Source organism: Bubalus kerabau, chromosome 3, assembly GCF_029407905.1.
Source record: "Bubalus kerabau isolate K-KA32 ecotype Philippines breed swamp buffalo chromosome 3, PCC_UOA_SB_1v2, whole genome shotgun sequence".
NCBI classification, from domain to species: Eukaryota; Metazoa; Chordata; class Mammalia; order Artiodactyla; family Bovidae; genus Bubalus; species Bubalus kerabau.
In genome coordinates this window covers 28,245,810-28,272,294 of record NC_073626.1, presented here as the reverse complement: position 1 = coordinate 28,272,294, position 26,485 = coordinate 28,245,810, and the positions used below count along the sequence as shown (strand labels likewise).

General features: G+C 39.5%; 1 protein-coding gene across 1 annotated transcript in view; it reads right to left on the bottom strand.

Annotated features, from left to right (window-relative positions):
* Positions 1–16,225: 16,225 nt before the first annotated feature.
* Positions 16,226–26,485, bottom strand: part of PKHD1 (PKHD1 ciliary IPT domain containing fibrocystin/polyductin) — a 440,275-nt gene continuing 430,015 nt past the window's right edge. The window contains exon 65 of the mRNA XM_055574400.1: positions 16,226–16,680. Within this exon, the coding sequence (XP_055430375.1) occupies positions 16,226–16,680 (455 nt within the window). The remainder of the gene's footprint in view (positions 16,681–26,485) is intronic.

Genomic DNA, 26,485 nt, shown 5'->3' with positions numbered 1-26,485 from the left:
ACATCCATACATGACCACAGGAAAAACCATAGCCTTGACTAGACGGACCTTTGTTGGCAAAGTAATGTCTCTGCTTTTGAATATGCTATCTAGGTTGGACATAACTTTCCTTCCAAGGAGTAAGCGTCATTTAATTTCATGGCTACAATCACCATCTGCAGTGATTTTGGAGCCCCAAAAAATTAAGCCTGAGTCCCTCTAGTTCCTTTTAAATAGAACTTACAGATTTGTGGGGGAGGGGAAGGGTTGTTTCCCAGGTGGCTCAGTGGTAAAGAATCTGCCTGCCAAGCAAGAGATACAGGTTTGATCCCTGGGTAGGGAAGAAGCCCTGGGGAAGGAAATGGTAACCCATTTCAGTGTTCTTGCTGGGAAATCCCATGGACAGAGGAGCCTGGTGGTCTACAGTCCATATAATCACAAAAGAGTCAGACACAGCTTAGAGACTAAATAACAATAACCAAAAGGATTTTTATCTGATTACAAAGTAACTTGTTAATTGTTGAAATTCTGAATAAAACAAAAATAAAGAAGAGAATATGAAACAAATAAAACCATCTTTCAGAGATAACTCCTGTTAACACACACATATATAAATAATGGGCATAAGAAAACATACAAATGTATGTGAGACCATGCTTTTTTTGCATCCTGCATGTTTGACTTACTAGTGAAAAATAAGGATTTCTAATGCAATTATTATATGAAAACATAATTTCAATGAATCAACATCTTTTAATTATATGGCTGTATCAATTTATCTCATTTACTTATTTCTTGATTTAATTATGGATAGTCTGGGGAATTAGCTATCATTTTGGCACATAAGTGCAATGGTAATCCAATGGATTATTTAGGTAAAGCTTTCATTTTTGATTCACTTAGACAAATATGTATATATTTTAAAGTTTTTTGATAATGATCAAATTGTCCTCTATAAAGTTTATGCCAACTGAAAGCCACCCCAATAATTCATGGAAACACTTATTAGGGTGCATTTTTGCCAACAATAGAGTATTCTTATATACTGGGTATTAAAAGTCCTTTAAGTATTTGCCAATTGGATAAATGAAATGTGGTATCACCTTGTTATTTGAATTTGCATTATTTGACCACACTGAAATGAGCCTTTTTACATGTTTATTTTTATTTGTATTTTTTCTTTTGTGAGACGTATGTTTATCAGTTTAGTTAGGGGTGGGTTTTGGCCATGGTCATCTTTTCCTAAACAATTTTTAGAGGCTTTTGATTATTAAGTATATTAATCTTCCTTTTCTCTGTTACAACATTTTTTGCCAGTGACCAGAACTTTATGGTAGCATTAAATTAAAAATCTAAAAGTGGTGTGATAGTGAAATAGACTCATTATTGACTTTAAGTGTTTATGAAACACTGTGTGATTATACTTTTTTTTTTCTTTTTTTGGTCATACAGTATGTGGAATCTTAGTTCCCCAAACAGGTATCAAATCCGTGCCCACTGCATTGGAAATATGAAGTCTTAACCACTGAACTGCTGTAGTACCTTAAGGGTCAATTTATTGATCAATCTATCAACATATATCAACTACTCTCCTCATTGCCTAGGACCATCACAGGTATTTAGAAATATTTATTTACAAATATGGTAAAGCACAACTCTCCCCTCCAGTCTGATTTAGAAAACTAGTTTTCCTGTGCTCATTCATTCCACATCCACATCCACTGCTACTAAGTCACTGGATTAGGACTGTGGTGGAGAACTCAAAGATACAGGAGACATTGTCTGTTGTGTCAGTATGTCTATCACCTGGCTGGGGAAACAGACATATTCTCTGAAGTGTCAGGAGCCACTCCTCACCTGGTCACAAGCTTCTATTTTAAGGACAGCATAGACCATCCCAGGCAAGGGAAAGCTCACTGGGGCACACGAGACCAGAGGCAGACTTTGTCTAGGCCCCAAAGAGCGTATAGGACACGGATCATGGAAGGAAAGGCGGAGGAAATTGTACATTTAAAGAAAAAGATAAATATTCTTTCTTGGATTTCTTCATCACTAAAACATTGTTTGCCTCAAGATCTAACTGGCTCAGTGACTTTGATCTTTGTGTCTATGGCCCCTTTCCAGCAGCTCCTGTAACCCCATCCCGACAGCACTTAGAGGGGGCCTTTAGAGATGAGTGGGCAGAAGTGGACAGAGGATCTCATTCTATGACCTCTCCATCCTCATGACAACAGGGACCACAAAGGTGTGTGATGCTGGTGGTTACTACCATGCAAGACTCTATCCCCAGTTCCCAAGTTTTCTCTCAGCTACATGGAGGGGTAAGTTTTGTCATCCCTATAACTTTTCCTTCCAACAGAACCAACCTCACCATAGACATAAGTAACAAGAGAGAATATTATTTGTAGGAGGTTGAATAATGGTTGATCCAAAGCTATCTTCACGCTAATCCCTGGGAATGTGAGTGCTACCTTACATAGCAAAGGGGACTTCCAGATGTGATTAAATTAAAGATCAGAGACACAGACATAGAGAACAACCATATGGACACAAAGGGGGAAACTGTTGACTGTTAGTTGCTCAGTCATGTCTAGCTCTTTGTGACCCTATGGACTATGGCCCACCAGGCTCCTCTGTCCATGGGATTCTCCAGGCAAGAATACTGGAGTGAATTAACACTTCCTTCTCCAAAAGGGTTAAAGCAGGGAATAAACTGGGAGATTGAGATAGACATATACATACTACTATGTATAAAATAGATAACTAATGAGAACCTGCTGTATAGCATGGTGGGGGAGGGGGAAAGAAGGTACAATCTGTTTGTAGGACATACACGAAATCAACTTTAAAAATACATCCCAGTATACAGTAGGTGCAGAAAAATACTGTTCGATTCCTGTAATAGATTCCTAAAATAGTCAAATTCATCGAGTTAGAAAGTACACTGGTAGATGCCAGGGGCCCAGGGTAGGGGTTGGGGAATGGGGACTCAGTGCTTAATCAGGACAGAGTTTCAGTTTGTTGTTGTTTTGTTCCTAAGTCCTGTCCAACTCTTTGTGATGCCATGGACTGCAGCAGGCCAGGCTTCCCTGTCCTCTACTATCTCCTGGAGTTTGCTCAAACTCATGTCCATTGAATCAGTGATGCCATCCAACCATCTTATCCTTTGTTGCCCTCTTCTCCTCTTGCCCTCAATCTTTCTCAGCATGAAGGTCTTTTCCAATGAATTGGCCGTTTGCATCAGGTGGCCAAATTATTAGAGCTTCAGCTTCAACATCAGTCCTTCCAATGAACATTCAGGGTTGATTTCCTTTAGGATTGACTGGTTTGATCTCCTTGCTGTTCAACGGACTCTCATGAGTCTTCTCCAACACCACAGTTCAAAGCATCAATTCTTTGGTGCTTAGCCTTCTTTATGGTCCACCTCTCACATGACTACTGGAGTTTCAGTTTAGCAAAGTGAAAAATTAGGAAGATGGAGAGAGTTGCATGACAGTGTGAATGTACTTACTGCCACTGAATAGTACAGATAAATATGGCTCAAATAGCATATTTTATATTAGTGATTGTTACCACAATAAAAAATATTAAAAAAAAATCAAAGTTCTGGAAATGAAGAGATTGTCTAGGATTATATAGATAGGTCCTAAATGTTATGGCAGGGGTCCTTAGAGAGGCAGGAGATCAGAAAACCAGTAGATGTCAATCAAGAAGTTGGAGTGAAGGAGATGTAAGAGTAATGTGTTTTGAAGATGGAGGAGTGCCCACAAGCCAAGGGATACAGGTTGCCATGGGAAGATGAAGAAGGCAAGGAAACAGATTTTCGCCTCGAATCTGAGGAAGGAGTCACCCTTGATAGCATTTTTATTTTAGCTCAATGAAACTGATATCAGACTTTGGACATTCAAAATTTTAAGAAAATAAATTTGAGTTGTTTTAAGGCAGGAAGTTTATGGCAATAACAGCAACAGGACACTAGTATATTATTGAGGGACCTCTCATAAAATAGCTATCTTCAGTAATTGGAATTACTTTAGGTCTACTCCTTTAAGCCTTGCCTTGAGAAATCTGTTCAATCTGTTCAAATGAAAATACCATAGAAGGTGTGATATAAGTAACATTAAAACACGAGTGTGAATGATTCTGTGAAACTATGTAGAAATTCTAGACAAAAATGGGTGAAAAGTGAAAGTGAAGTCGCTCAGTTGCATCCGACTCTTAGCGACCCCATGGACTGCAGCCTACCAGGCTCCTCTGTCCATGGGATTTTCCAGGCAAAGTACTGGAGTGGGGTGCCATTGTCTTCTCCGAGTTATGTTCTAGCACATTCCTAAGCAATACTCACACTCCTTTTTTTTTTTTTTAATACATTTTTATTGGCGTTTAGTTGCTTTACAGTGCTGTGTTAGCTTCTACTGTGCAGCAAACTGAATCAGCAGTACATATACGTATACCCACTCTCTCTTGGCCTTTCTTCCCATTCAGGTCACCACAGCACATCAAGTAGAGCTCTCTGTGCTATGCAGTTTGTTCTCATTGGTTATCTATTTTATATGTAACATCAGTAGTGTATATGTGTTAATCCAAATCTCCCTATTCCTCCACACCCCCCTCCCCGCTTTTGTTTATATTGATTACTTGTAGCTGTACTAGGAAGAAAGTCTTTAAAGCTTCACCACAAGAAAAGAAAAGATAAGAACGCCATTTTCTCAGCTAACAAGTATAATGCTTGAGTTGTTCTCACTTATTTTGGAAGCCTGAATGCTATCTGCCATGCTTAAGTCAAGGAGATCATTTCCAGATACACCTATAAGTTTATTTTGCTTAAAACCATTTCCTCAAAATAAAGTCTACAATGTTAATAATTTGTGTGTGTGTGTGTGTGTGTGCTAAGTCACTTCAGTCGTTTCCAACTCTTTGTGACCCTATGGACCAAAGCCCACCAGCCTCCTCTGTTTATGGAATTTTCCGTGCAAGAATACTTGAGTGGGTTGCCATGCCCTCTTGCAGGGGATCTTCCTGATCCAGGGATCAAACAAGTGTCTTTTATGTCTCCTGCCTTGGCAGGTGAGTTCTTTACCACTGGCGCCACCTGGGAAGCATTATCAGAGTATAAGACATGACTATTTTATATGATTTATGACAGTAATATATTAGGGTGACCAACTCATCACTGTATGCATGGAACTTTCTGGGGTTTTCTGGTTTTTGCACTGAAAGTCTTATATCCTGGAAACTCCCCAATCTCAGGCAAATCAGAACAGGTGATCTAAATAAAGATCTGTTCCTGAAAAAAATGTCATTTCAAAAATAGTCTATCCACTTAATTTGAAGAAATTAAAAGAAAATAAATTCAATAAATTACCTTCTTTCTTTAAAAAATAAAGCAGAAACCAGTATTTACATTTTTCATTCAAATTTGTCAAGTGAAATTTGGATAGTGTGTGCATTTAAAATAGCTATGGTATTTTCTGTATTCATTTTTGGCTCAAATTCTGGGTTATATTTTCTACAATAAATATGCAATAAAAATTGGTTTCAACTTTTAAGATCCCCAAATCAAGATTTTTCTCTACACACAGTCAGACACCACCGGGCAAAACCCCAGACAAGCCTGTAATTGTGCACATACACCCAGAATGAAGCATCTATATTTATAATGCAATTTCAAGACAGTGTATCAGATTTAAGATCTTTATTATCTCTGAGACAGGACAGCATGTAGATAAATGTCCTCATGGTCCAAGCTTTCAAAGAATGTCACCATTTATTCTGTGGATATGCATCCCTGCGCAGCCATGAGTCTGGACTGTGCATGACACAGCTAAATACTGTTTCCCCAGTCCCCGACTTCTCCTTTGCCCCTGAATCTTCCCTTGTCTCTTCTCTGCTCCCTCCTTCAGATGTTCATTTTGAAGATATGCTTTTCCCTGGGATTAATACCAGGTTTGCATTTACAATTTTCATTTACCAAACAGAAAAATATTTTACTAGAAAGGAATGGTATTAAGGAGAAATGATTTTCCGTGTGCCCCGAGGCTGGGCATAGGCAGGATTTGATTTGCTATGTTCAGCTGGAATCTGCATTGATACGTGGAGATGAGAGGGGGTGTTTAATAAAATTTACATTTCATTTTCTCACTTGACATCAGTCTCCTGTCACTCATGGAACTGATGGGGATCCTGCAAATAACTTTCATCAGAATCTAGTTGGGGAGACACTGGGAAATGAGAAGACAGAAGGGAGAGAGGAAGACAAGGACAGTCTGGCTTGTTTTCATCTTGTGGTTCTGGGATGGGAACAAATCTGTGGTGTCTGGAAGTCCTAAGAGCCAGCATCCTTCACCCTGAAGAAGCGAGTGCTAGTGAGACACCCGGGGAGACCCCAGGACTGATGCCATGCAGCTGCCCACAGGGGAACCTGCAGATTGAGTGAGGGCTTTAAGCTTCTAGGGGCTAGAAGTGATTCATGTCTGCTGAAAATGAGAACAGGAGACACCCAAGAGACAGGAGCAAATACAAGAGGACTGATCTTCCCCTTTGTTCATGGAAACCATAGCGTCTCTATAGTTGTGTAACGAATCACCACAACTTACTGACTTAAAACAGCACGCAGTTCTCTATAACACTCAGTCATAGAGAAGAGGGAAATCCTGCCACCAGCAACAACACAGGTGAACCTGGAGAACATTCTCTAAGTGAAAGAAGCCAACATAGATCAAATAATGTATGGGCACTTCATTTAATCATGTGGTGGCTGATAAAGCAGGTGGCATATTCAACTCTGCCTGTCATATTGTCCTATGTATGACCAATGGTGCCTGCCCAGGAGAGACAGAATGCACGTTGCTGAGGTCAGCTGGTACCTTCCTAGAAGTGTGAAGATCAAGAAGGTAAAAAGCAAGGCATGGGATGGGGTCCTCCTTAGGGAGACATCTGAGAATCAGGAGGGTGTATAGGGTTACCGTGAATCCCCCCAAAAATCCCATATAGGTCTGTTTCATTGAGTGTCAGAAATAACCAGGGCAATTTGGCAAAGGCACTAAGCTCTTATTCAGCAGGTGAGGACCCTGTGAGCCAGAAGATACTTGAGTTACACGTTGATGAATGTCTTAACACATGTCCTTCATAAGAATAAAATGAGACATAGAAGTCATGATTACTTTCCATCCATCAGGAAAGTACTATTCAACAATAGTTTGGCATATTTCTCAATACCATCTGAGTCAAAGTGGTTCTTCCTCACTTGACTTGATATGACAAGCAAAGAAGGAATCTAGAGAAGCAGCCTGTGCAAGCCCCGATGGATGATTCAGGGTTGTTTGGGCAGAAAATTCCAACGTGGGCACTAGGGGTGGGCATGGTGTGTGAGTGGGCACATCCTCCTGGCTTCATGGTCGGACTGCCTACATGGAAGAGTGAATGGGGGTGGAGTCCTCTAGAGCAAGGGCCTGGAGTGGAAACCATTATCTGAGTCTAAAAGCAATATTGGCTAGAGTGCCAAATATTTTTGATCCAAACTTTCTTTGGTATATGAAGAAATTAGATCTCATTTATCCCATGATCCTTCATTAGGTAAATTAGACAAGAGAAACAGCATTTAACTAGGCCTGTAAAATCTCAACAAAGTAGGACGCTGAAATAAATCTAATATTTACTGACAATTTTCCCTAAGAAGTAAGAATTTTTTCCCAAGACACTGGGAAAAATTATTTAGTTACAGTGGTTATTCTTTCATCTGGCCTACTTTAAGTTGAAATCACTTCTACCATCTTTTTATTATCATTTCACATGCTACAAAGTTATGAATTATTCATCTAGCCATTTATTTCCTATATTCGACACCATTAATTCATTTTCTTAAAGGATCCATGATCTGGGGTTGAGTGACTTTTATGGTTAAATTTATATATTTTTCTTCTGCCTGAAACATCACTTTTTAAATCTATTTAAATCCTCTCTCTTCTCCTATGAATCACTAATGTTTTCCTTCCCTATTCGAGTTTTCTCCCCTTATTACAAATAGCATTATCCCCTCTTTGCAATTTTTGTCTAGTATAGAAAAAGACTCATCTATGGAGAGAATTATTAAAATGTTTAAAATAGTCTAGAAAAAAGATCCTGTGATTTTTAATGATTCCTAGACAGGAACAAAACTTAGACTGGTTTCTGACAACTCTTCTGAAACACTACAGTCAGAAAGTATTGGGTTGATGTTTCTAGAATTTTGCAGAGTAAAGATTGGGCTTCCAGTATATTATACTCAGGTTGTTTTTCACTATGAAATCTGCTGTTTTCTATGACAAAGGGGTTCAGAAAAGATACATCCCACTGGTTCAATATTATCTATCAGATCTGAGCCTGGGCAGGCTCAATGAGATATTTTTCTTGGGGTCTCATGAGGTTTTGGATCAAGAATCAAAGTTTGGGGCTTCCTTGGTGGTCCAGTGGTTACAAATCTGCCTTGCAATGCAGAGGACACTGGTTCATCCACGGTTCATCACATGCCACAGGGCAACTAAGCCTATGTACCACAACTACCAAACCCACACTCTGGGGCCTGGAAGCCAGAACTACTGAGCCCATATGCTGCGACTATGAAGCCTGCGTGCCCTAGAGCTGGTGCTCTGCAACAAGGGAAGCCACCATAATACAAAACCTGCACAGTGCAACTAGAGAATGGCCTCTGCTCTCCGCCACTGCAACTAGAGAAAGCCCCTGCACAGCAACAAAACCCGGTGCAGCCAAAAATGAATACATATTTTTTTAAAGAAGGAACCAAAGTTGAGCCTTCAGTCTATGGCTTATTATGTTCAGTGACATAAGAGTGAATCAAGGAGAAAAGGTATCACAAAGGTCAAGAGAGGAAACTGTTTCAAGAATGGGGAAGAGAAAGGATGGGGTTAACATGCAGGATGAAGACAGGCTCATTCTTTAGAATTGGCAATATGGAGGTTGCTGGTAATTGCCCTAAGAGCAGCCTCTTCTGCAGAGGAGTCAGAAGTGCATTGGAATGCCTGGAAGAATAAATGAAAATGGAGGAAGTAATTTAACCTGTGAACAAAAGTCTCAAACAGTGTTAATGGAATGGGTTAAGAAAATGGGAAGAGATATGAAGGGGCCTATAGAATCAAAGAATGTCTGATTTTTTTTTTCTTTTAAGTGGGAGCTACTCAACCATGTTGGACAGTCATGGGAACACCCCAGTGGATGGGGAGAGATTTATGATGTTGATAAGAGAGGTGAGAACTGAGTCAGTGGCATCCCTGAGAACAGAATAAAGATAGGTGGGAAAAATTCCAATGAGAAAAAAATGGTTGGTATTACTAGAGGTATAGCCCAAATTACAGCACTTCTAGAGTTGTCAGAATTGAAGATAAGCACACAGGATTATTTATTTATTCCCAAATTTTAAAAAAAAAATTAAGATTTTTTTTTTGATGTGGACCACTTTTAAAGCCTTTATTGAATTTATTACCATATTGCTTCTGTTTTATGTTTTGTTTTTTTTTGGCTGCGAAGTATGTGTGATCTTGGTTCCCTGAATAGGTATCAAACCAGCACCCCCTGCATTGGAAAGGGAAGTCTTAAAAACCAGACTGCCAGTGAAGTCCCTAAGAAACTTTGGAGCATATTATTTCTTACACCATACCCTTTGAAGCCCATGGCCCTTTGACTTAAGCCTCTATCTCTCAAAATCGGAGTCTCTGGAGCCTACTTAATAAGTGCTTGTGACAGCTGCTACCAAGAGGCAGCTTTTGTGTTTAGGGTTATAGCATCACTTGGTCTAGGTTTAGAATAAGTCCTAGCGGACCAGGGCTGGAAGAAGTGCAGGCTGGGCACTGATCTGGTGAGAGGCGTGTTATCCAGCAGGAATTCTCAGCTCTGAGTGTCATGTTGGGTCCACTCATGACTTAGGGTTAGCAACTGCTTCCCCATTGTTTCCTGAATATGAATAATGGAAAAGCCAGAATATTCGAATCTTACTAAGAGATGTTGAGCCCATAGACATACACACCTGGTACCCTAAGGCCCTTCACACAGAGGGGCCCCCGGTGACATGCCCTGTATGACATTCCAGGGACACTGTGATGAGAAAGTAGACTTGTTAGCACTTTAATCATTGCCCACTATGGAACATTCTTTTCCTCATTCAGAGATGTTCCCTGCTCTTCCTTTTATTCCTTCCTGGACTCTCTTCCCAGTCCATTCATCTTCTCTGTCCACTCTTTAATTTTCCCACAGATACTCATCTCCTCTCTCTTTGTAAAAGTTTTTTCCTACAAACAATTTCTAGGCCTGGGTATTGCTAACCTTTGGACAACCAAAACATGGAGAAAATACTTCTAAATTTTATTTTTATTAGTAGTATATTTTAAGAAAATATTGAAATTCAAAAAGATATAAAATATGAAGTACAAATCTCCTCATATTCCCTACTCCATTATCTAAAGGTAGCTCATTTTAAAATATGTATTGGCTATCTCTCCATAATTTTTCTGTACATAAATCAACTATAGGTAAAAGCACACTATACCCATTTTTTGTAACTTGCATTATGTATTTTTAGCCTAATGGTATATCTTGAATAATTTTCTACATCAGTCATTCTTCTGGATAGATGTACCACTAAATTAAGGAAATTTTTTAAAAGAAGCAGATATATTTTTCCCCCCAATTTTGCCCTGCACCTTTGTAAGGATTCAGCAACTGTTTATTATAAAGTAGAGAGAAAAATGATATTTCTCACATTTTTGAAAGGAGATTGATTTTCTTTCCTCTTGTTATGGCTACTCATTTTAAAATAAAAGATATAGTGATAATAATAAATGAGTCATCATTTCTGAGACTGAAATAAGGAATGATATGGAGAAATTAGCTTCCCAGGTGGCTCAGTGGTAAAGAATATGCCTGCAATGCAAAAGTCACAGGTTTGATCTCTGGGTGGGGAGGATCCCCTAGAGAAGGAAATAGCCACCTGCTGCAGTATTCTTGCCTGGGAAATCCCATGGACAGAGGAGATGGGCAGGCTACAGTCCATGGAGTGGCAGAGTCAGACATTACTTAGCAACTGAGGACACATGCACAGAGATATCAACTCACCTCCAGTAGGTTCTAGAAAGTCCTACAAATGTGTTAAACAAAACTTCTGTCTCAAAACAGAACAGACTGATGGGCAGAATCTATTCTTTTTCTGAATTGTTCCAAGCAAAGAAATCTCCAGTCTGTTTTGAGGTAGAAGAAATGTTTGTAAACAACCAAATATATGAATTTGACCATTTAAACCTCATTTAACTTCATAAAAAGATGTTTTGTCCCTTTAAAAAAATTACATTCTGGAAATATGGTTTGTCTTTCAAATATGTCTGTTAATTGGTCACAGTGACATAGTGTAAGCTGAAATCAATTGTTCTACATTCAGTACAGTAATTCCTTCTGCTTATAGTTCTTTCAACATTGACACTGAATACAAGTTCTGGAAACAAAATATGGAATAAATACATGAATTTTAAATGACAGAATTAATTAAAATCCTTTACTTTTATTGACATGTACATGACATTTTATAGAAGCTTGGTTGAATAATATTTGCATGTGATCTATATTCAGTGTCATCATATTCATTTTGCATATAGTTTGCATACATTTCAATGTAATTTTATACATTCAGAGTTAGATTGCTAGAAGGAAGGGAATCACTCAACTGAATAATCTATGAAAGGGGAGGGTTCTGAAGGACTAAAGCCTCTTGGTACTCAGCAGCCTCTTTGGGCGATGAGATGGGCAAGTCTGCTTCAGAATACAACCTTGGTTAGATTGGCCAAGGCTTTCTCTCTGAGAGACACATGAAGCTCTGTCAGAGACTGGTACCTTCCCTGTACACATCCCCCAAACTCAAGAGATAATGAAAACTACTCCAGCTTCCATCATCCCTCTCAGCTTTAACATCCATAAATATTTACAAATATTGAACGGTCTAGAATTTTAGTTTGTTCAATATCTTGGGGGAAAGGAGTCCTTCAAACATAGAAAATCAGAAATTTTAAATTACTTATTTGAAGAAAGGGTAAGTTTTGATACTGCTGCGAAACATTTACTGGGTCCCCTATGTTAATGGTCTGAGTAAATTTGGGGTTGGCTTTATCTAATCAGCTCATCTTCAGACATAAATGAACCAAGAACGGCTCTCTTTGCCTCTAGAATTTACCCAATTCTCCCATTTTTGGAGGAGGAAAAAAAGACTGCCTTAACTATGGGTTGGGGATTCTGGCCAGACTCTGAAATCCCAAGACACATGCAAGAGCCCTCCATGTTACTCTGGATAATCTGGTTGCTATTCAGGTCCAAAGAGTCCATTCTGGACTTGGGGATCCTAGATTTTGGTGGCAGAGAGTTAATAGGTCAACTCTGGCTGTTCCCAAACAAGCATAGGATCAAACTTGCCTTCCAGAAAGATCAGGGTTTAGCATGTAGGGAATGGAAAAGAAGATAGTAGAAATTGAGAGAAGTGTAAAGAAGGTGCAGAAATGACAGCTGGTAGCTGACTTTGGTGGAGAAGGCAATGGCAACCCACTCCAGTACTCTTGCCTGGAAAATCCCATGGATGGAGAAGCCTAGTGGGCTGCTGTCTATGGGGTTGCACAGAGTCGGACACGACTGAAGTGACTTAGCAGAAGCAGCACCAGCTGACTTTGGGGAAGGGTTAGATAGAAAAAGTCAAGTCGTGGGTGATTTCTAGATTTCTGGCCTGAATGAGGTCATGCCATTGTGTGAGGGCAATGTAATACTGGAAGACAGAAGATATACTTTCTCACTAATGCCTTCAAATGATGACTTTCTGCCATCATCTGAAGGATAAATCTAGTGGAAGCTCTCAGTAGGCAATTCGATAAACAGTATAGAGTTCAGGAAAGACACCTGGGTTGGAATTGGAGGTGGTGAAAGGGAGAGTGTATAGACAGACCCTTAGTAAGCAGTTTTTATATTTCTCAAAAGCCTTAACTACAAATGCTTTTGTACTAAAGAATCATAGCTCTCTGAGGACCCAGAGAAGCTAGCATAATGTCCTGGGGAAGGCTGCCTACCTCCTTTCAGAGGCAGCTTTAAGGTCTGAGATGTCAGTAAGACATCTAAAGAATGGACACAGAAATTGAGAACTTTCCCACCAGCTTGTGTAGAGTGAGACATACTTTCTCACTGAGGCTCTCAGACAATGACTTTCTGCCAGTAGTACCTCCTCTGGGGCTAATTCCAGGACGTTATTGTTTAAAATTCTGCCATAGAAGAGTGTTTTTCCTTCCTCTGTTCTAGTGCGAATGTAAGACATCCCTTTCATTTTTCAGAGACTGGAAAATCCTGGTTTAGATAAAAGCTGAGAGCAAGTTCTTACTAGATATTTTCTTTACCTTAGCTATCTTGGCGTCACTCATTGGTGCAAAAGATCTTCCAGATGCACAGTTGGGCTTGCTTAAAGTATCATTTAGTTTGGACATAAATGGGTCCTCTGCAAATGTGTGAATTGGGTGAAGCTTCCTTTCATATCTGTACTCAACTTATCAACATGGTTAACTGCCGGGGTCCAGCCCAGGTGGATCCAGGGAATTCGAAGGGGAGACTGCATCGGCGATCAGGAAACAACAGCTTATTTAAATGTTAATTAAAGATATAAAGAGTTCATGCACTGGAGAAGGAAATGGCAACCCACTCCAGTGTTCTTGCCTGGAGAATCCCAGGGACAGGGAAGCCTGGTGAGCCGCCGTCTATGGGGTCGGACAGAGTCGGACACGACTGAAGCAACTTAGCAGCAGCAGCAGCAGCAAATAAGGATAGCTCAGTGAGAAAATTTAGTGGAGAAAAGAGGCTAAATAATTCAGCCAGAAGCTGAAAGAACGACATGGGGAGACCAAGCTTGGGCGAACAAGGCCCGCACTTTATTTTCCAAAGTAGTTTTTATACCTTAAGTTATGCATAGAGGATAATGGGGGAAGGGGTAGAGTCGTGCAGTAAGCCAGGCTTTCTTCCTGCAAACTTATCATATGCAAAAGTTTAGGTGATTTGCATCATCTTCTGGCCCGGAGGCCTGTTAACATTTTAAGACCCTTTCTTCAGAAAACTTATTTTTCTCTAAAGGTGATTAGTCAGGTGCCACCCTCCAAAAGCATTAGATAAAGTTGCATTCCCATAGGGCCAAGGTGTGGTGGGCTATAACAAGAAAAAGAATTAACTCAAGGGTCCAAGGTTACAAACTTTAATTAAAGCTACTACTTACACTAATTATATTAATCAATACACTGCCAGGGACACAGCAGGTAAGGGATATGGAAATTTAGCAGCAAACATTGGCACAACAAGTGAACAACCCTTCACCAATACAATTTCTAATCAATCTTTTAACTGCTCAAAGGAATCTGTATTTAAACAGTTTAGAACATCTCATGCCTCTCATGGTTGGGAGGCTGTGAACAATTACATGTGGCCGGAATAACCTTCAGAGGAGTTTGTAGGTTGAAACACTCTTATCACGCCCAGCAACTTTATCAACTGGAGCTATAAGTTAACTCTTTTTCAGAGAGAGGTGATGGGGGACAGCCCCCCGTAAAGTCAAAGGTGTACATAAGAGCACAAAGCAGTAAAGTAGGCAGACTCTGGTTTTGGGGGTAGATGCTCGAGAATTTCCAGGGGGACTCCTGAGGCTCGATCCCGCCTTTGCGTATGCCGAGCCTACTTCCTCATGACTTTTGCCACGGGGCGGAGTTCCTCAAGCTGGCTCCCGGCAGTTAACCCTCTGCTCTGGTTTCAATCTGAACCCTCATCACAAAGCCTAGAGAGGCTGCACATGATATGATCTCTCCCACGCATTATCTTTCCCAAAAAGCAGTTCTCTAATAATTCTCTAATAATTAAGTCAGCTGATAATCCACTTGGCCACTTGGTCATCTCTGTTCTCCCAATACAGTTTCCTTCCACGTTTTTATGTGGTTCAGTTATTAAAAAAAAGAACTATTGAAAAAATTACTGGGCCCATGGACCATTTCCTTACCCAGACTTGCTATTCTTATATTCTTGCCCTTAACTAAAATATCAGCAAAGCCCAGGAGAACATAATTTCCAGGTGTCAATACTCATGAGGAGTAAAGATGATGTGTTTGCTCAACTATGAGCTCCTAATAATGACTGAATTTAAGTTGTGAAATAAAATCAGTTTGTGAAAAATCAGGCAAGTGCCTTATGGTTGGGAGGTAAGCTCTGATAGACCAGAAAGCGGCGTCTTCTCTTGTCCTTCAAATATTCCCATAGGATAAAGAAATGTTTTACTCTAACACTGCAGGAACAGCTGTAGCCATCCAGACTTTATCATGATCCCTTCAATAAGAGAAGCCCAAAGCACTGTGGGTAATCATTCTAGAACAGAGGTCCCCAAATCTTTTGGTACCAGAGACCAATTTCATGGAAGAGCATTACGTTTATTATGCACTTTATTTCTAATCTAATGCTGCCATTGGTCTTACAGGAGGTTGGAAACCCCTGTGGCCTGGAGGTTGGGGACCTTGTCCTAGAAGAAGTTTAATACCACTCCCTACTGTAATAAATCAGCCCGCAGTGGGAAGCCTATCCCTTCACCAGTGGATCTTCCCAACCTAGGAATCGAATCGGGGTCTCCTGTGTTGCAGGTAGATTCTTTACCAACTGAGCTGTCAGGGAAGCCCTTGAATAAATCAGCATTATACCTTTATTAAAATTGCAAAATCAATAAGATAACCAGCTTAAGATAAAAACGAGTAAAAAAATCAGTATTTGGGAACTTATTACTTGCCTGGTATTGGACTAAGATTCATGATTAATAAAAAAGATATGTCAGATATTGTTTCAACATACATCATTTATATGACTGTCTTCCATGTTAAAGTTGAAAAGAAAGAATTCAGAATCCATATTATCCCTTCTGGGCTTCCAAGATAGCACAGTGGTAAAGAGAGACACAGGTTCAATCCCTGGCTTGGGAAGAGCCGTTGGAGAAGGAAATGGCAACCCATTCCAGTATTCCAGCCTAGAAAACTTCATGGACAGAGAAGCCTAGTGGGTTATAGTCCACAGGGTCACAAAGAGTTGGACATGACTGAGCACACACGCGCATATTCTCCCTTCTTAGTCCAAACTGGTCAGGCCTCATCTTCCCTGCTCATCATGATCCAGATATATTTTCAACACTATAACTTGCAGCCCAAATGTCCTCACCACTGCTCAATCACAGCTGTTCCGGAACAGCCTCCGGATGTACTGAATGGAGGCAGAATGCCTCAGCGGCACCACAGGAGCCTGGCTTCTCCTGGGAAAGCCCTAGACTGATGTGCCCCTTGCCAAGCTGACTCTGGCCCTGCAAACGCTGCCTCTCTCGTCTGAGGTCTGGGCAGAGCAGCAGCAGCTGATCTTGGCCTGCCAGCTGGTATCTCAGCACCTGCTCCTGGGCCCCCTTCCAGCCCCCACTCTCCTGCAGGTACACCTGCTGAGCAGGAGAGCCTGGAGTACAGGTGTTCCTGTGCGACGTGACACTGGTAACACTGGGAGCAGGTACCGCGGCCTCTTCTCGGCTGCCACCTTCCTCTCGGACCACACGGTGGCTCACCTTCCTTCTGGACACGCCATTCAGGGACTGATGCGGGAGCTGGTTCAGCTTGGCCAGCATGACCTTCATCCTCAAATCTGTGGGAGACAAGAAGGAGGAGAAGAAACAGACTTAGTTCTCAATCAGCTGACTGCATGTTTTGCATATTTAACATTCCTGAAAAGATATCACCAAATAATTAAAGACTGAGTTATATCAACTTACCAATTTCTAAATATCGTTGGGAGTACACATTTTTTCAAAAAACCCGTGTCTCCCACACCCATCAATTAATTAATTGATAATTAATATAAATTGTCTAATACAAATTTGATAATATAACTTTCCAGAAAAAACTTTTACAATGTTCATAATAAGTCAATCAGGATTTTTCATTGTAAGCATGGCAGCTTAAATATGAAAATTAGGCTAGAATCAGACCTTACTATGTGGGTTAACTCACACCTGTATTAATAAATGTAAAACCAGTCTTATTAATACTTTTGACTTTTATGCCAAATTCACAATTTGAATATATTTTATTTTATAAAAACAAACATATGCAGAGATAAATATATAAATAAACAAGTCTCTATAAGAGTGTATATATATAATTACTCACCTATAAGAATTATCTTAAACACACCCTAGGCCTGAAATAGTTTTTCCACCCTGTCTTTCAAAACCCTCTGCCTTCTTTTACTCACCTCCCCAAATTTCTCTCTTTCTTCAGAAAGTATTTCCTAATTCATGGATGTCTAATTCTCATAATTCATTGGGTATTGAAGGATGTATCAAGCTAGTTTTATAAACAATAAAGTGCTATAGTTCAACTTTAAAATAACTTTATTAAATTATTATTTTTAATCAAATTAAACGTAACTCAAGATTTTTAATGCCACTCATACATTTACATTCCAGTATGCATTCCTTGAAGAAAGAAAGGCTAATAATCATTTAAAGTAACACTTTTATAGCAATTATATGCTGGGCACCAGGTTTTATATATATATGTAAATATATATATACATAATTTAATCCTTACAACAACCCTCTGAAGTAAGTGTTATTACCATCTCCCTTTTAGAAGGGAGGCCATTGAGATACAGGGATTAAGTAACTTCTCAAGACCACAGATAACATAATAGCACATCTTACTGTACAGAAGTCAAGATCTATGACTCCAGAGTTATAGTGAGAGCCAAACAATGCTGTGTACAATCAAAGCTAGCAAAGGGGAGTTAAGAAGAATGCTTGGCTAAATACATGCATCAGAGTGTGGCACACGTGGGAATGTCATCTTCCATGTGCCTTAGAGTAAAACGAAAGGTTCAGAACTACCCTAAGCCCCTGAGAGGTATATGGCAGTACTGTCACTGACATTTCCCATCCCTGATTTTCTAATTTCTCATCATCAAACACATTAACATGAATTTTTATACATACATACTTTTATATACAAGGTAAATGCTAATTGATAAACCTGTGTATTATACCTCTCTCTCAGTTTACTGAGCCTGTCTTGGCTCATGTTAGGAGAGAATCATCAAGTCTGTATCATAGTGTAAGAGACAATATTATAGCATAAACATAAATAACATAATATAAATATAAATAACATCATAATATAAATGTTTAACCTATATATATTTATATTTATATATATATATATATAAACAAGGGCTTCCCTGTTGGCTCAGATGGTAAAGAATTTTCCTGCAAGGCAGGAGACCTGGATTCGATCCCTGAGATGGGAAGATCCCCTGGAGAGGGAAACATAATATACTGTTGGTTTGGAACAGTAAAACAAGATAAAGTAATCATGTTGTTTATATTGTTTTGATGATGTGTCAGTAATATTCTGTGAAACTCATGTTTCCACATCTTCTCTCCTCCTCCACAGTCATTTCTCCTAGCTTGTAACTGTTATGGTCTGCCCCCTAACTATGGGAAAATTCTCTTGCTTAGAGCTTCCAGGTTATCCTAGTCTCCCTATGGGACTTCAAATCCTTCCAGAACTGTTCCTTGACAGCTCAAAGGCATTGATTTATGCCTCAATACTTGTTGACTGGAGTTTCTCATTTGACTTGTGCAACTGTTTCTATTATTGGTCACCTTTCCTTGTATGAGAGTCTCATCATCCTCTTAGGACTTTGAGTTCCTTCAGGGAAGGAACTTTTTTTGCCATCAGCCTTGTCCCCCTATTAAGCCCAGCCCTATGCTGAGTCCTGAGTTTGGTGTCATCTCTATAATTACCACTCCCACCAGGAGGAAAAGACATAGTTTATCAAGATCAGCAAATAACCAAAGAATAGGAATAATAAATTTTCAGGTAGAAGTAAACTTAAAAAAGGAAAATGGGCTTTGAATTTTTATCCCTTGGTAAAACCAATACCACTTCATGTAAGGGGAATCAAACACTGCAAATCACCTGTTTTCAATCCATTGAAGATATTGTTATCCTATTTTTGAGAGACCGTCTTTGGAAATCTATTCCCCCTTGTTCTTCAAGTCTGCATCTATTCATGAAAGACTAACACGAGCGTAGCTTTCCTTTGCAAGCCCAAAACATTTAAAAATCTCCCATGAATTATTTACATGGCAGCTCCAATCAGCAACATACCTGACAGACTCCCCAGCCGAAATGAAAGTGTGCTGTGTAAAGGTGTCAAGGGAGGCCGGCCCCCTCCCACTGTGAGGTTATAGACAGAACTAAGTCAGCACACATTATATGTCAGTGCCAACATCAGAAAGAATCCGATCCTTTGATCTTGGACCTCCACAGGAAGCTTAGATCTCAGACAAATTAGATAAAAAATGAATTTATAGCAGATATGTGTCCTAAGGCATTCAGCTGAATGTTTGGGTCTTAGGGAAGGAAGAATAGTGAGTATCAAAACATATGCAACAGCAAGCCTCCTTTCCACCTTCGCCTTGTTGGTGAATCCCCATTAAAATGGAAACATAGGATTTCACATTGCCCCTCTATGTCTGTTAGAGTCCTGTTGGTGGGTTTGATCAAATTTCAGGGAGACTATGGGAATATATTTCCTTACTCTATGAAAAAGAGAAAGGCTTGGTGGTTTGGGGTCCATGCAGGTTCACCCACAGTTGGCTGTAATTTTTCTTAGGTATCCTTAACCTCTTTTGGCTTCTAGAACTTTCTTGGACAACCAATATTCTGAGCCTATGATTTTAAAGATTTGTCTGGGTAGTAGGTGTTAGCTGCTGCTGCTGCTTCTTTTTTTTCTTGCTTGCTTTTTGAGCATTCACCAGTTTGCTAAATTTTTTAAGACTCCACATATTAGTGATATCCAACAGTATTTGTCTTCCTCTGTCTGACTTACTTCACTCACTGGTTCCTTTGCAATGGGAAAATTAACAATGAATATTCCCCTCCCTCCACACCACTCCCTCTCTATGTTTATAGCCTAGTCTCCATGTGCTGCATTTACTGCAGGATGATGACTTGGATTCAGTATGAAAGACCCAATATAAGCTCCTCTATCTTGAAGCCTAAATAGGATCTAAAGCAGAAAGACAGACAGTGGATCAACCAACATAAAGAATAGACTCCACTTTGGTGGAGAATAAGGGAAACAGTCCTGCCCACATATTGAAGAAGATATACAAAATAATTAATAAATAACATTAAATTATTAATTGGAAAGAATTACTATTAATGACAAATATAAGTACTGGGCTTCCCTGGTGGCTCAGCAGTAAAGAATTCACCTACCAATGCAGGAGACCAGGGTTCAATTCCTGGGTCAGGACGATCCCCTGGAGAAGGAAATGACAACCCACTCCAGTATTCTTATCTGTGAAATTCCATATATGGAGGAACCTGTTGGGCTATAATCCATTGGGTCACAAGGAATCAGACACAACTTAATGACTGAGCATGCATGCATTATAAATACTATCATCTATAATTTTTCTACATTATTTGTTCTTTTACATGAAAAATTACTATTTTTAATAAGAAATGCATGATGAATCAAGTGCTTTTCATTCCACATTATACCATAAGTGACCTCCACTTTATTATTTCTGTAATACTCTAGCAATGCTTATATTTTAGTAAACCTAATTTAACTCATTAATCTATTCGAAGTTTACTTTGGCAATTTTTTGAAGTATGAATCTAGATTACTAAATGTTCTAAGAAGTCAAATTTATAGCCCCATTAATAGATGGATGCTTCTGTTTTCCTTTATTTTTATTATCTTCATCATAACTTACATTTCTATACCTAATATCTATATCTATACCTAATTGAGACTATTTCTCCAAATGCTCATATATTCTTGTATCAGTATCACATTGTCTGAAGAATAGTGACATAAGTATTGTGTCTCTGGTTGAGCTACCTTTGCCCATTGCCAAAAATTCCATTTCCTGTAAAAAATTAGTTTTATGGCATTGATCTATAGTTTCTGAAGAATTTTAGAATCATCTTATACTGCTCTATTCTGTAGAAAATAATTGAAATGGTGTTAAACATTGAGCCACCAGGGTTTCCTAAATCAAAGTTAATTTAGAAATAAATATGGTCTTTGCAATATTAATTAATCTAATTAGAAACACGCTGTAATTCCCTATGTATTTGTCCTTAAACTCGTCAATGAAATACAGTATATTTTTTATGTAAGTCCCATATATCTCTTGTTCTTCCCAAAGACAGCGTATTCTTTGGTCACTATTGTATATTTATCTTTCTTAACTGTACACTCCTGGCTTATACAATATGATTTTTGCTTAGACTGACATTATATTGACTAATTTACTCAAGCTATTAATAAAATAGTAGTTAATGGTTGAATCTTTAAGTTATCATTAAACAATCTTCTGCAAATCAACATGCATTTTCTCTAAAATTGTCCTCTAAATTTTGCTTTAAATTTGACTGTTTCTTCCCATTCCAAATATATATGTTATAAAATTTTGGCAAGAATGAGTTCTGTACTTTGTCATCACCTAAGTAGAAATTGTTCTACTATTCCATTGTTAAAGATGATACTAGATCTAGGTTGCAAATAGCATTGGAACTCCCCATCTTATTTACCAGGCAGGCTTTTATTCCTGGTAATTTTTTTTTAAGTTTTCTTTAAGGAATAAGTGATAGATTTTATTTATGTTTTTTCAATCAAGAGATGTTCATATCTTTTTATTTATGGTATGGACATACTATTTATTAATAACTTCCAAATATAGTTTGACTTTCTTGGAAACTTAGGGCCATTTCTGGTCCTGTTTTGCTTTTCTCTGCTTCCAGATGTCTTGAGGTCAGCCCCCTCCTCTTCTCTCCCTGCCATTTCTAGAGATTTGTATTTACAAAAGGTAAATTGATAGTCTTTACTTTACATTCACAAAACACACCATATATAGTCAGTAAGACTCAAATGTGGTAGAGATAAGAAATCCATGAAGCTAATGTTTACAGTTGCACTTGTATGCTATGGACCTCCTTTTCACCTGTCAGTTTTCCATCAACAATGGGAACGTGGATTTCACATACACAAGCACACAAGTGATTAGAGGCCACAGATCAGGGTACTATTTGGAGAAGGCAGCACTGAGGTCTCCAGCAATAACTCTACCACGAAGACAGAGGGAGTCATCAGGAACACAGGGAGAGGGAACTCAGGTGGCCAGCAGACAGCATCACCTAGAAGGAAGGCACCACATTTTGCTCACTGCTAAGACCTCAAATTCAGACTGAAATTGAAGAAAGTACGGAAAACCACTAGACCATTCAGGTATGACCTAAATCAAATCCCTTATGATTATACAGTAGAAGTGAGAAATAGATTTAAGGGCCTAGATCTGATAGATAGAGTGCCAGATGAACTATGGAATGAGGTTCGTGACATTGTACAGGAGACAGGGATCAAGACCATCCCCATGGAAAAGAAATGCAAAAAAGCAAAATGGCTGTCTGGGGTGGCCTTACAAATAGCTGTGAAAAGAAGAGAAGCAAAAAGCAAAGGAGAAAAGGAAAGATATAAGCATCTGAATGCAGAGTTCCAAAGAATAGCAAGAAGAGATAAGAAAGCCTTCCTCAGTGATCAATGCAGAGGAAAACAACAGAATGGGAAAGACTAGAGATCTCATCAAGAAAATTAGAGATACCAAGGGAACATTTCATGCAAAGATGGGCTCGATAAAGGAAAGAAATGGTATGGACCTAACAGAAGCAGAAGATATTAAGAAGAGGTGGCAAGAATACACAGCAGAACTGTACAAAAAAGATCTTCATGACCCAGATAATCACGATGGTGTGATCACTGACCTAGAGCCAGACATCCTGGAATATGAAGTCAAGTAGGCCTTAGAAAGCATCACTACGAACAAAGCTAGTGGAGGTGATGGAATTCCAGATGAGCTATTTCAAATCCTAAAAGATGATGCTGTGAAAGTGCTGCACTCCATATGCCAGCAAATTTGGAAAACTCAGCAGTGGCCACAGGACTGGAAAAGGGCAGTTTTCATTCCAATCCCAAAGAAAGGCAATGCCAAAGAATGCTCAAACTACCACACAATTGCACTCATCTCACATGCTAGTAAAGTAATGCTCAAAATTCTCCAAGCCAAGCTTCAGCAATACGTGAACCGTGAACTTCCTGATGTTCAACTGGTTTTAGAAAAGGTAGAGGAACCAGAGATCAAATTGCCAACATCCACTGGATCATAGAAAAAGCAAGAGAGTTCTAGAAAAACATCTATTTCTGCTTTATTGACTATGCCAAAGCTTTTGACTGTGTGGATCACAATAAACTGCGGAAAATTTTGAAAGAGATGGGAATACCAGACCACCTGACCTGCCTCTTGAGAAATCTGTATGCAGGTTAAGAAACACCAGTTAGAACTGGACATGGAACAACAGACTGGTTCCAAATTGGGAAAGGAGTATGTCAAGGCTATATATTGTCACCCTGCTTATTTAACTTATATGCAGAGTACATTATGCGAAATGCCAGGCTGGATGAAGCACAAACTGGAATCAAGACTGCTGGGAGAAATAACTTCAGATATGCAGATAACACCATCCTTATGGCAGAAAGCAACAAAGAACTAAAGAGCCTCTTGATGAAAGTGAAAGAAGAGAGTGAAAAAGTTGGCTTAAAACTCAACATTTAGAAAACTAAGGTAACGGCATCTGGTCCCATTACTTCATGGCAAATAGTTGGGGAAACATTGGAAACAGTGAGAGATTTTTTTTAGGGGACTCCAAAATCACTACAGATGGTGACTGCATCCATGAAATTAAAAGATGCTTACTCCTTGGGAGAAAAGCTGTGACCAATCTAGACAGCTTATTAAAAAGCAGAGACACTACTTTGCCATCAAAGTTCCATCTAGTCAAAGCTATGGTTTTTCCAGTAGTCACGTATGGATGTGAGAGTTGGACTATAAAGGCAGTTGAGCACCAAAGAATTGATGCTTTTGAACTGTGGTGTTGGAGAAGACTCTTGAGAGTCCCTTGGACTGCAAGGAGATCAAACCAGTTATTTCTTAAGGAAATCAGTCCTGAATATTCATTGTAAGGACTGATGCTGAAGCTGAAACTCCAATACTTTGGCCACCTGATATGAAGAACTGACTCTTTTGAAAAGGCCCTGATGCTGGGAAAGATTGAAGGCGGGAGGAGAAGAAGACGCAGAGGTTCAGTTGGTTGGATGGCATCACCGACTCAATGGGCATGGGTTTGAGTAAGCTCCAGGAGTTAGTGATGGACAGGGAAGTCTGGCATGCTGCAGTCCATGGGGTTGCAAAGTGTTGGACATGACTGAGCGGCTGAACTGAACTAAACTGAAGACCCCAAAAGATGTGCAGCCATTATCCTGTTGTTAATCTTATGAACCAGAATAAAATTTCTCCATCTCTTTTAGAGGAGACGAGGGGCCTTATTTTTTTCAGCTGTTGTAGGAATTGCTGGAATCCAGGGGTCTCTGAAAAGGGGAGGGGGGATGGAGATGGACCCATTCTATCTCTGCCTTCACCATTCACTCAACAGTTCAGTTCAGTTTATTCACTCAACAATGGTCATCAATGGTCTCCTGTTATAATGCCCTCTGGCATTAGAAAAGATGCAGACCTAATATGGAGGCATCTGGACAAGATGAACACAAATAATTATATTACATATAAAAGGTGTTAAGTGAATAAAAGGGAAGTGTCACAAAAGTTGAGAAAAGGGGACTATTCCTTCTAGATAGCTGAATTTTATTTTATTTTATTTTACTTTACAATATTGTAGTGGTTTTGCCATACATTGACATGAATCGGCCACGGGTGTACACGTGTTCCCAATCCTGAACCCCCCCCCCCTCCCCATACCATCCCTCTGGGTCATCCCAGTGCACCAGCCCTGAGCACCCTGTCTCATGCATCGAACCTGGACTGGTGATTTGTTTCACATATGATAATATACATGTTTCAATGCTTTTCTCCCAAATCATCCCACCCTAGCCCTCTCCCACAGAGTCCAAAAGACTGTTCTATACATCTGTGTCTCTTTTGCCATCTCACATATAGGGTTATCGTTACCATCTTTCTAAATTCCATATATATGCGTTAGTATACTGTATTGGTGTTTTTCTTTCTGGCTTACTTCACTCTGTATAATAGGCTCCAGTTTCATCCACCTCATCAGAACTGATTCAAATGTATTCTTTTTAACGGCTGAGTAATACTCCATTGTGTATATGTACCACTGCTTTCTTATCCATTCATCTGCTAATGGACGTCTAGGTTGCTTCCATGTCCTGGCTATTATAAACAGTGCTGCGATGAACATTGGGGTACATGTGTCTCTTTCCCTTCTGGTTTCCTCAGTGTGTATGCCCAGCAGTGGGATTGCTGGGTCATAAGGCAGTTCTATTTCCAGTTTTTTAAGGAATCTCCACACTGTTCTCCATAGTGGCTGTACTAGTTTGCATTCCCACCAACAGTGTAAGAGGGTTCCCTTTTCTTCACACCCTCTCCAGCATTTATTGCTTGTAGACTTTTGGATCACAGCCATTCTGAGTGGTGTGAAATGGTACCTCATTGTGGTTTTGATTTGCATTTCTCTGATAATGAGTGATGTTGAGCATCTTTTCATGTGTTTGTTAGTCATCTGTATGTCTTCTTTGGATAATGTCTGTTTAGTTCTTTGGCCCATTTTTTGATTGGGTCATTTATTTTTCTGGAATTGAGCTGCAGGAGTTGCTTGTCTATTTTTGAGATTATGGTTATGTGAGAGAAGTGTGTCTTGAAACCAAGATTCTTAAGTTATGTACAGAGAACAGTGTCCTAGAGGGAAAAGAGAGGGAATAGATGATGGGCATCTGTAAGGAATTTGTTAACTGAGACTGAACTGAAGATGCAGCTGGCAAATGGAGTAGGTAGAGGGAACGGGGTGTAAACCAAGACACTGCAGAGGTGGAATGGATAAAACTAGCAAGCCACAAGGCAAGGTCGTAATGGAAGGCCAAGGGTTAAGGATAACTCTGAGGTGTCTAGCCTGGGAGGTTTTGGGGGCTATTCACCAAACTAGGGGAACAAGGAAACAATCGCAGAAGAATGGTACAAAACTGAGTTTCCACAGAGCATAGCAGGATTCCTTCTCGGTTCTTCTGTGGACCCCAAGTGTGTGCAAACCCTACAATTAAGCCTTTAGCAAATGGGATTTGAAGCAGTGTGATATGATTTAGGAACTAGAGAGACCAAACATGTAACTTAGGATAATGAAAGTCTTTCTCTCCTTTAGCATTATGGTGATTGCTTTACACTTTTTTGTTTATCAGCTGGAATTTTTCATTTTCCCCAAAATATTATTCTCATGTCCCCATCATATTAGAAAGCCATAAAGAATTGGTGGCCAAGTATAATTTCTTTGTAACTTTGCAGAGAGAA